The sequence below is a fragment of the Scardinius erythrophthalmus genome, assembly GCF_964197995.2.
Source record: "Scardinius erythrophthalmus genome assembly, chromosome: 3".
NCBI classification, from domain to species: Eukaryota; Metazoa; Chordata; class Actinopteri; order Cypriniformes; family Leuciscidae; genus Scardinius; species Scardinius erythrophthalmus.
In genome coordinates, this window is record NC_138223.1 from 16,725,766 (window position 1) to 16,736,857 (window position 11,092).

General features: G+C 36.3%; 1 protein-coding gene across 5 annotated transcripts; it reads left to right on the plus strand.

The window, feature by feature from the left end:
• The first annotated feature begins 118 nt into the window (after positions 1-118).
• primpol (primase and polymerase (DNA-directed)) lies at positions 119-7,382 on the plus strand. Of its 5 annotated transcripts, XM_081361050.1 has the most exons (15): positions 119-237; positions 514-650; positions 732-929; positions 1,019-1,113; positions 1,289-1,427; positions 2,264-2,411; positions 2,544-2,595; positions 2,779-2,915; positions 4,612-4,774; positions 4,900-4,994; positions 5,988-6,074; positions 6,228-6,336; positions 6,431-6,513; positions 6,874-6,920; positions 7,027-7,382. In XM_081361050.1, the coding sequence occupies exons 3-15, from the start codon at positions 747-749 to the stop codon at positions 7,261-7,263; spliced, it is 1,575 nt and encodes a 524-aa protein (XP_081217176.1). In that variant the 5' UTR covers positions 119-237; positions 514-650; positions 732-746; the 3' UTR covers positions 7,264-7,382. The 5 variants fall into 5 exon arrangements, with proteins under 5 accessions (XP_081217176.1, XP_081217174.1, XP_081217172.1 ...); XM_081361048.1 differs by having other exon boundaries at positions 514-929; XM_081361046.1 differs by lacking the exon at positions 514-650 and having other exon boundaries at positions 150-237; positions 651-929.
• Positions 7,383-11,092: the final 3,710 nt, after the last annotated feature.

An 11,092-nucleotide genomic window follows, 5' to 3' on the forward strand; every position in this document is an offset into this window, starting at 1 on the left:
ACAAGAGAAAATAACTTCTAATAACGATGAGGGGTGTCAAATAATTAATATTCATGATCTTGAACAAGTTCCGTTTCGCGCTCGGTGCATCTAGCGCATGCGCAGTGCTTCGTTCTGTGACGCGCAATTACGCGCGTTCCTCAAAAAGCCCCTGTGATGCTGCTCAGATAGAGGAAGTACTTCAGACTGTCAATACGTAAAAACAAAATAACAAAGGACTATAAAGCAAGAATACAAGTAAGCAACCAAACTAGGTGTATGTGCACTTATTTCTTAACGTTAATGTATAATGTAGCACTCATATATATGTTTCATTAACCTGTAACTTAGGCTACTGTATGCAGTTCGATGTTCTTTAATTTATTGTTCAGTTTTATCCCCTGTCTGGCTGTCTATCTATCTAACGTTATTTATTGTTTACAGTGTATTAGTAACACATTGTGTGTCTGGCATAAAGCATTTACATAAACAAAACCAGTAACATTTTATTAATTTGTTTGTCTGTCTATTTAGGATTCAAAAATGGCCAACATTCTTGATAGTTAATAATTTCACCATTCATATACCAGCCCAGTAATATCCCAGTATTACATCTGCTGTACCAGAAGCCTTCACTGTACATTTGCTGTTGAACTTTTACCTGCTCACAGGTGACTTCAGTTTTCCTGACCTCATTACTGTCCTCTGATGATCACATCACAGAGCATGAGTGAGATTTAATCATACTCCAGTGTTTTGAGGCAAGGATGATGGGAGGAAAGTGGCAGGATAGGCTGAAGTCTTTGGAGCAGAGAGCCTCGTCCTTTCAGTCTTCTCCTCTGTGCAGTCCATACAAGCCACGTCTGTCCCGGCCATGGCAGCCCTCCTCTGTCTGGAGACTGTTCCCACGCCAGAACGCAGCCATCGGCTTCATTCAGCACATAAAACAGGTCTAGACATTAGCTGTTAGATATCCGTTCAAGTAAAGTATATCATAAGCTGTTTTTAAAATGTTTTTCTCTTATTCTGTCTTTGTCAGGACGTGCACATATTTTCACTTGAGAAGGAAGGCAGTGGTGCTGGACAGAGGATTTTCCTAGTGACCAGCTACAGTGAACTTTGGCATTATTACAGGTAACTGTGACATATATAATGATAAATCAGTGTTAGGGAAGTTACTCATGGAAAGGAATCTGCAACAGAATAGTTACTTTGCACATTATTTGTTTATTTTCACTTCATTTTTAATACAATGTACATGCACTTAGAGACATTGTTGTAGGTGAATGAGAGATCTGTGTCTCTTCAGCACTCACAGACAGTCTCTGATGCACTGCTATGAGGTCATTCTGGAAGGAGCCGTCTGCAAACTCTACTTTGACTTAGAGTTTCACAAAGGCACCAACACGCACCTGGACGGCAAGATTATGGTAGCAAAACTAATTCAGGTAAATATGCTACCATTCAAAAGTTTGGGGGTCAGTGAGATTTTTTTAAAAGAAAGTAATAGCCTACTTTTATTCAGCAAATACGCATTAAATTGATTAAGCCAATGTTTGTTAATGTTAATTCCAACATTTGCTAGTGCATTTTTAATTAAAAGTTGTATTTGTTAACATTAGTTAATGCACTGTGAACTTGAACAAAAATGTAACAATTGTATTTTTTTCATTAACATTGCCAAAGATGATTAAATGTAAAAATATATATATTTCTCACTATTAGTTCATATTATTTAATACATTTACTAATGTTAAGAAATATTGTTACAAAAGATTTCTATTTAAAAAATGCTAAATGCTAAACATTATTTATCTATTCATTTAATTATCAAAAAATAGGGAAAAAAATATAATGTTTCCTCAAAAACATTTAGCAGTACAACTGTTTTAACATGAATAAAAATAAGAAATGTTTTTTGAGCACCAAATGAGCATATTATAATGATTTCTGAAGGATCATGTGACACTGAAGACTGGAGTAATGTTGCTGAATATTCAGCTTTGCCACCACAGGAATCAATTACATTTAGAAAAAAACAAACATTTTTTTTAACTTGCAATAATATTTCACAATGTTATTGTTTTTAATATATTTTTGATCAAATAAATGCTGCCTTGGTGAGCTCAAAAGGCTTTTTTCAAAAACACACACACACACACACACACACACAAATCTTTCTGGCGCCCCTAAACTTTTCAAAAGTGGTGTGGTGATTTTTCTGTTCTAGTTTTAAAATGGTTTTCATAACTACACATGTAATTTCCTCAATATACAATAACAGTATGTGTGTGAGAAGCTAGAGGAGGTTTATAGTCTACGCTGCTCTGCAAAAGACGTCCTTAATCTGGACTCCAGCACCTCTGAGAAGTTTAGTCGCCATCTTATCTTCATGCTTCCCAGTGCTGCCTTCAAAGACAACTCCCATGTAGGTGAGTCATTGTCATGTCATCATCATGTGCTTTGAGTGACTCTGTTGAGTGACACTATTGATGGTTTATAAATACATATATATATATATTTGTCACGATCTGTCATTGTGATTTTTGTGTGCGTGTTTGCAGGGCGATTTATTCATGATATCCTACATTCTGCTATAAACAGCCTTCAAAAAAGGTGAGAGATGACAAACATTGGAAGAGCTGTAATTTAAGTCATTATTTTGAACTGATTTCTTTATTCCCCCTCTTGTTTTCTGTAAAAACCCTCCTACAGTTTCTTACAGCCTCACTTTTTAAAATGTTTTTGCAGTGTTAATACATCCTTTCTGTTATAATATTGGTTTGATTTGGTTTAAAGCAATCCAGAGGCACCAAGAGAGAACAGAGATGATGTGGATGGTTCTCAGACCAAGAGAAGAAAGTTTGAAGAGAAGGATCTTGGCTTTCTAGTAGTCAAGAGCAAAAATGGACAGGAACAACTTTTTGTTGATCTGGGTAAGAATTTAAAGTTGGTTCTTTAGTCTACAGTCTTGAAAACATTGTTTCGATGACACACTGGACTTTAGAGGACTGCTGTACACCAACCTCTTTGCTGTTGATTAAAGGTGCTCTAAGCGATGTCACACGTTTTTTAGGCCAAAACTTGTTTTGTCACATCTCCTCACTATCCGCTAGCTGCCTGTCCCCTGAACACACTGTAAAAAAACGCAGTCTCTGTAGACAGCCCAGGCTCAACAAATGGCAAGAAAAACAAACTGGCCCAGCCTTGGCCACGAAACATAACAAACAGTGTTCCAGCCAATAACCGACAAGAATGATTTGGGGTTGGGGGGTTAGTGCGCGTACACATGAAAGGGGGTGTGTGGGGAGTGGAGGAGAGAGCTAGAGTTAGCTAGAGGAGAGATGTCCTAACAACGACTAATGTTAAAATGGTATATTCTTGAGAATTTTGATATGGCCGACACACGACCAAAGAGACGACGTTCCGATGAACAAAAACAAAGAATAGGGAAAAGGAGAAGGAACGCGAAGTCCCGAATTTTGTCGCGAAGTCCCGGAAAAGCGTTCAAAAGGTGGCGAGAAATCGGCCGGAAGAAGGGCTTCCAATCCGACATGCAGGTGGCTCTGTTTTTGCTGGACAGGTGGGTAAATCCAGTTAGTTTTTTCCTAAATGATTCATGACTGTTTTAGGAAGCACGGAAGGGAGGGGGAGGGGACGGGATGAGGAGGAGGGAGGGTCGAGCTAGCCTCCATTTTGTTTGACAATACTTCGAACGTCAACAAGAAGTGACGTCACTCAGCATCGCCTAGAACACCTTTAAATAAATTCAACACATCAAATGGTCTCTTGTGAAAAAAATAATACTTATTATGGAAATAATATACTTTAGAAGGATACACTTAAGTGCAAACTAAATGTAATGTTATCAGACACTTAATTGTATATTATTTACAATTAAATGTATATGTAGTATACACCCTAGTCAGGGTAGCACCATATTTTATTTAATTTTTTTATTTATCAAAATTATGTGTCCATGGTAACCAAAGTAATCAACAAATTGAGGGCTGGATTTAAAATCAGACCAAAAATCAAAGTAAAAATTGAAATTACAGGCTGATCCAACTTGAGCATGTGAAGGTTTGTGCGAGACCATCACTGACACACTATCAAACCAGTCTTGCTGGATGGTTTTGCAGTCAGCATAACATTCCCCATGGCTTCTCCAGACTCTTTCATGTCTGTCAGTCTCATCTGTGAAGAGAACGAGGCGCCCATAGCAGACCTGCCAATTCTGGTGTTCCCTGGCAAATGCGATCGAGCTGCACGGTGCTGGGCTGCGAGCACAGGTCTCACTAGAGGACGTCTGGCCCTCATGCCACCCTCATGGAGACAGTTTGTTCAGAAACTTGCACACCAGTAGACTGCTGGAGGTCATTTTGTAGGGCTCTGGCAGTGCTGCTTCTGTTCCTCCTCACACAAAGGAGCAAATACCGATCCTGCTGCTTGGTTGTTGCCCTTCTACGGCCCTGTCCAGCTAGTACAGTTTTTAAGAAAATATATTTTTAAGATTTGAAGTACACTACAAGTGTGTATTCAATAAAATTAAGCACACTTTTTTGCAAGAGTTTATTAATGTAAAGGACAAGAAAGTTATGCCTGATGTTAATACCATGCTCTCTTTTGAAGGTGTCTACACCAAGAACAGGAACTTTCGCCTCTACAAGTCCTCCAAACTGGGAAAGAATGCAGCCTTCAGTGTGGCAGAAGACAACAAGTTTGTCCCAAAGCCCTCCAACCACACCACTAAAGAAGAACGCATATTTCTAGATTCTTTAATCACCAACATCAGGTTATTGTATGCAAAAATTGTGTAAATATGTTGTCCACACTGTGGTGGAGCAAGCTTTTTGTGATTTTATTTTTGTGTCTCTCTCGCTTTCACACACACTAACGCACATTACTGTTTTGTACCAGTTTCACAGGACAGAGGATTTTGACGTATGATATACCACAGAAGAAAACCGCAGGGTCTCTGTGTTCAACCCTGCAGAGAGAGTCACACAGCTCTGGTGAGAAATACAAGTTAACATCACCAAGAGCTACCCTCAACCTTCCCTCGCACTTTGTAACAAATCCTTCTCTCATGGGTCAAAATGACCCGAAGCTCCTAAATTATACTTTTTTTCTTTTCTTTTCCAGGAAGCTTATTTTATTTTGGTAATAGTTTTTCTATTTCTATGCAATTTTTTGGAGATTTTTTGTTATTTAATTTACCTTTAAATTATTAGATTTTATCAATAAATAATAAATAAGTAATAATTCATAAGTATAATTTTTTTTTTTTAAGGTGTCATTGTTACAGTGTAATTATATATTTAAGTACTGAGTAATATTAAGCAACTACACATACTTACTATAGAGTTAGGGTAGGATTAGGATTTGGTTGAGGGTTAGTTTCATGTAATTACGCATAATTTACTGTTATTACTATGGTACGTACATATGTTACATGTAACAAGGACACTAAAATAAAGTGTTAACTCATTTTTTGGTAAAGTTTAAGCATTTTTAGTTTGAATTTTGAGCAGTTTTAGTTCTGCATTTCATTCATTTCCAAGGGGGTCACGTTGACCCTCAAGGGAAGAATTTGTTACTTTTTTAAATTTCAACCACAAAACTCCTCGAATCCAGTAAAAAAAAAAAAAAAAAGTGTATTCGTGGTTCAAGTGTGACAAAAGTCCTAGGGTCTTGGACCACTCCGATGGACACAATTATTATTTTTTTTAATTAAAAAATTAGTATTGGGTCAAAATGAATGGAGGAAGGATAGGTAAGTGAATTTATTCAGAATTAACTCTCTCAGGTCAGTGCTGTAATGTGGTTTTCTTAACATTTGCATTAAATACAGTATATAATGTGCATTTATATATAAATGAAATTGAACATTCACTAGCCTGGTGGCTGTTGGGTGAAATAAATGTAATGTCATGTCATGTTTTACTTTTCACACCATAGACAGTTCATTACAATTAGATACTTCTCACTCCGCCCTCTCTGTATAGATCTGTTAGGTGAACAGAAGCCGTCTCCTTTTAAAGAGGTGGATGAATTTGTGCTGACACTCGTGTGCAAGGATGGCATTCAAGGAAGTAAGCAGGAGAAAAAAGATCTGTGTACTATTTCTTTCAAATGAAATTTGTCATTATCTACTCACCCTCATGTTGCTGAAGGCATGTTTTTCACAAAAGGAATTATTTCAGCTGAATGCTTTGTTAACTGAATGTCACATTTAACCCAAACAGGTATCCGGCGATGGAACTACTTTGCATCTGAACAGCTGCTGGTTTATGACATTGAGAAATTCCGCTGGTGCCACAATGTGAAGCGCTTCCACAAGAGCAACAACATCATGTGAGTCTCTATCACTGTGACTTGCATTGCTTTACATTCTCTGTTTGATGCTTTGCAACAAATTACGAATGCTCTTTATTCTTCTTTTTGATAGGATTGTGGTGGATCTCAAAGAAGAAGTGTGGTATCAGAGATGCCATGACCCTGACTGCAGGAGACAGAACTTCGGATCCTCCAGTACGCTCCACAGAGGAATAAATAGATGATATTACACTCCCAGATAGGCAAAATTTCAGTGTTGTTGTTAACTAAAACTATTAAAAGTAATTTTAGGTCACTTAAAAAAAATGACCCTTTAAACCCTTTTATAGGTTTAAGCTGAAGTAAAGTTGCAAATTAAAAACAATGAACCATTTTTTTCAAGAAACGAATACAATTAAAAAATTTAAATAAAAGTTCATTAAAAAAATGTTAAGAAACTTTATAATAGTATATAAATAATACTAAAATAAGAATGTTAAGATATGGAAAGTTTGTGGGGAATGATATTGCATTTAAAATGGTTTGTTTGTAATATGGTGGCATTTCTATGTTCAGGCTTCCCACTGCCTCAGGAGGTCTGCATGAGCCACCTACTGATGAAGGTTTGCCAGGATTCACCTCGTCTGGAGACACCTGTCATTCACATAACCGTACATTTGGCTGATTACATGTTTGTGTGTTGACTTGTACACCTTTCTTTATCTTAAGGATGAAGAGGATCAGGAATATTTGACGGATGAACTGGGGAACATTGAGCTTGCCAAGAGCTCTGTACCCATGAATGCTTCAGCAGAGTCCTCCTCGGCTGCCCAGCCTGCGAACACTGAGGATTGGGGAGAGTGGCCTGATGACCCTGCTTATCTAGAAGCTTTGCAGGAAGTAGAAAGCACCACTGAAGAGGTACCTGATGAGCTTCTGCTCCAGGCAGTGACTGAGTGTGAATGACACCATTATTAACTTACTATAGTGCAATACATGAATTTCTTTCTTTCTATACATTCATTTGTAAAATATGTGCTTAAACTCTGTTTCCGTACGAAATGTTCAATACAAAGTTAAAGACAAATGTTCATTCATTTCCATTATTATTCAGGGATGTGATTTTTCCGGATTAATCTGGAATTCCGGATTTTCCGATCTGAAAATGTGATACATACGTGAATCATGGGGGATGGGGGGGGGGGCGCGCTCCCCCCCCCCCGCGCGCGCGATCAGTTGTTGGTAATTTGTTGTGTAGCGTGCGCGACGCCGCATCCAATGTAGACAGCATTGCTTTATTTGAGGGCGCTTAACACACAGGCTCGTAGAAACGGCCCTGGCAGTTCGCGCCAGTTCTAGACGCGGTGAAAGTTTCCTGATTGTGACGGATGGCCGAATTTACATGACACATTATAAATGAGCATTATAGTCTGCGATAGATACAGTGCCAGAAAGAAGAGAAGAGGATAAAAGGGGATAAAGACAGAGGTAAAGTGATGTAGTGAATGAACAGTTTATCTAACTTAATTGCATAGGAGTAAGATACTATAATTTCATGGCAGTTATTTTTACCTTAAACTTAATGTTAGCAGTTGTTCTGAGTTCTCCAGACTGTGTGATTTTGTTACAATCATGTCAGTTTTAAGACGCATTTTTTATTATCACTTTTTATTAATGTTTTACTCTACAGTTGTGCAGTTTTGGGGGGAATACAGTACAGGCCAAAAGTTTGGAAACATTTCTATTTTTAATGTTTTTGAAAGAAGTTTCTTCTGCTCATCAAGCCTGCATTTATTTGATCAAAAATACAGATTTTTTTTAATATTGTGATATATTATTACAATTTAAAATAATTGGTTTTCAATTTATTATACTTTAAATTATAATTTATTTCTGTGAAGCAAAGCTGAATTTTCAGGATCATTACTTAATCTTCAGCATGTGACATCCGGTCTATCACATGATCCTTTAGAAATCGTTCTAATATTCTGATTTATTATGAATGTTGGAAACAGTTCTGCTGCCTAATATATTTGATGAATCAAAGGTTAAAAAGAACTGCATTTATTCAAAATAAAAAATAAAAATATTTTCTAATAATATAAATCTTCTTTACTATCACTTTTTATCAATTTAACACATCCTTGCTGAATAAAAGTATTGATTTCAAAAAAGAAAGAAAAACATTACTGAACCCAAATTACTGACCAGTAGAGTATATTGTTGTTACAAAAGATTTCTATTTAAAAAAAAAAAAATCATTCTTCTTCTTTTTTATTTTTATTTTAATTTTATTACTTTTTATTCATCATAGTGTCCTAAAAGTATCACAGGTTATTAAAAAATATTAAGCAGCAGAACTGTTTCCAACTTTGATAATGAATCATCATATCAGAATGATTTCTAAAGGACTGGAGTAATGATCCTGAAAATTCAGCTTTGCATCACAGAAAAAAAATGATAATTTAAAGTATAGGCTAATAAATGGAAAACCAATTATTTTAAATTGTAATAATATATCACAATATTGCATTTTTTTTAGTTGTGTTGTTATGTGTCATACTCATGACACAAGTTGGATATTGCACATTAAGCAGTTTAAGTTTGGTGTAAAAAACAAAAAACAAAAAAACTTATACTGCAACCCCCCCCCCCCCCCCCCCCCCAATCCGGGAGGACTTATATTTCCCTGTATATTTTCCTGCTTTTTTGTCCTTAGCCAATCACATGCCTGATTATTTTAGATGACTTGGCTTGGGATATTACAACTGTATATAACTGAACAACAGGTTTTATTTACTGAGATCAATATATGTCAATATGCACCTTTTACTGCAAACAAAAGAAATACAACTCAATCTCTGAGCATAAATTATTTCAAATCATATAATAGTATAATAGATTATAAATATACACATTTATAGTGCTGAGAAATAATGCAAATGCTTAAGTACAATGCAATACATTTTATAAAATTGTAAATACATAACATGTTGATCTGATTTGTCAAGATTGTGACACAAGCTCATCTAAATGTCACACCTTTGACCCATTTCAAGATCCTCAAAAGAGACATAATATTTGATGTCATCTGTTGCATTATAAAATGTTTTAACCTATTTTAAAAATGGTTTAAATGTAAAGTTTTGATTTAACGGTAAAGTTTGATTGTTGCCTTAAATTAAATATCTTGCCAAAATTACAACCTGCAGTGACAAGGTAATTGACCCTTTTCAACCACTTTCGATTGAAGAAAACTAAGTTGAAACTCTGCAAATGATAATCCATAAAAGTGAGTATAAATGACAAAAATTATTGTGACGAGTTGAATGGAAACATTTAACAAAATGTTTGAACAATAATTACATTTTCAATGGTGTGGATCAAAAACAGTAAATACTGCTTTTGGTTACTTTTCTGATTTATAGAATAATTTTGAGGATCAATTTTTTGAGAAAAATTCTTGTAAGTAAAACAAACAATTAGATTCATTTTATTAATTTATTCAGTCAGATTTATTAACATAATATACTGGGTAATGTAAAGAAGTGTCCATTTTCCTCTTACTGTGATATTCCAGGAGAGGGCAGCATTTGTCAACTTCTGAACACAGATTCAGGACAGGGCTGGAAATGCTTTATGTTGCTGTATAAATTTAAATATGAGAACCTGAAGAGGCGGTCTTCCCCAGAGCCTTGATTCTTCCCAAGGACACATAAGGGTCTTTTTTTTCCTCTTTAAAGGAACACTCCACTGTTTTTTAAATTGGGCTTGTTCGCCGTCTTTCCTACATTTAGATAGGTGAACGCATTTTTGTCTCAGTGTATGCATTGTTTTAGTTTGGAAGCGCCACCGCTAGCTTAGCTTAGCATAATGAATGGAATCCTTTGTTGCCAGCTAGCATGTCATGAGTAAAAGTGATCAAAAAACAACAAAAAACGAATTACTTGTGGCCTGCGTATTCCCAACGAGTACAAATAGCAATGCAGATTAAGACTAGGTGATTTCCTATGCAGATATTGACTTGGGACTATATTGGGGTGAAGCACAGGCGAAGCACTGCTACTTGGGCGCAGAGATACATGTATCACACAACGCCTGAAATCCCCCAACTTCCGTCACATACCAGCGTGAATAGTAGCCGGCTATTTTTGGAGTGTTCCTTTAAAGCTTCTTTAGAACAATATGCATCATGAAAGTCTATATTCAAACAAACTGAACTTGAAATTAGTAGGGTGGATGAGTGTTCTACAAACATCTTTTTATTTCTTTATACACTGTTCTGTGACTGCGACTCTACATATGACTATATTTACACAATTACATTGTGACATTTTTTACATATACAAACAAATAGAAATCTTTTTAAATTCAATAATATTTTGTATTAAGGAAAAATGGTAACATTGTACAATAAGGTCCAATTAGTTAACGTTAGTTATGCATTAACTAAAATTAACCAGCAATGACTTGTACCACCTGACTGCTGCAGATTCATTTCAGCATTGATAGGGTAGACATAGAAATGCATAAAAACGATTAGAACAGTTACGGTAGAACCATTACGACATGGCGGGATCACAGCATAAGCTCACTGTTTTGGTTCAGGAGAACTGTAAAAGGCGGCTGCTGTTCGTTTGCGGCGCTCGGTGACTGACGTCTGTCTACAACGCATGCATTGCCATACGGAACATGCTGATGACGTGTGATGTCTGCGCGAGCAGGGTGTGTGGAGGTATGTTGACAGGCAGGTAGGAAATCTAAATGCAATGATTGGATGAACATTTTTTGGTCC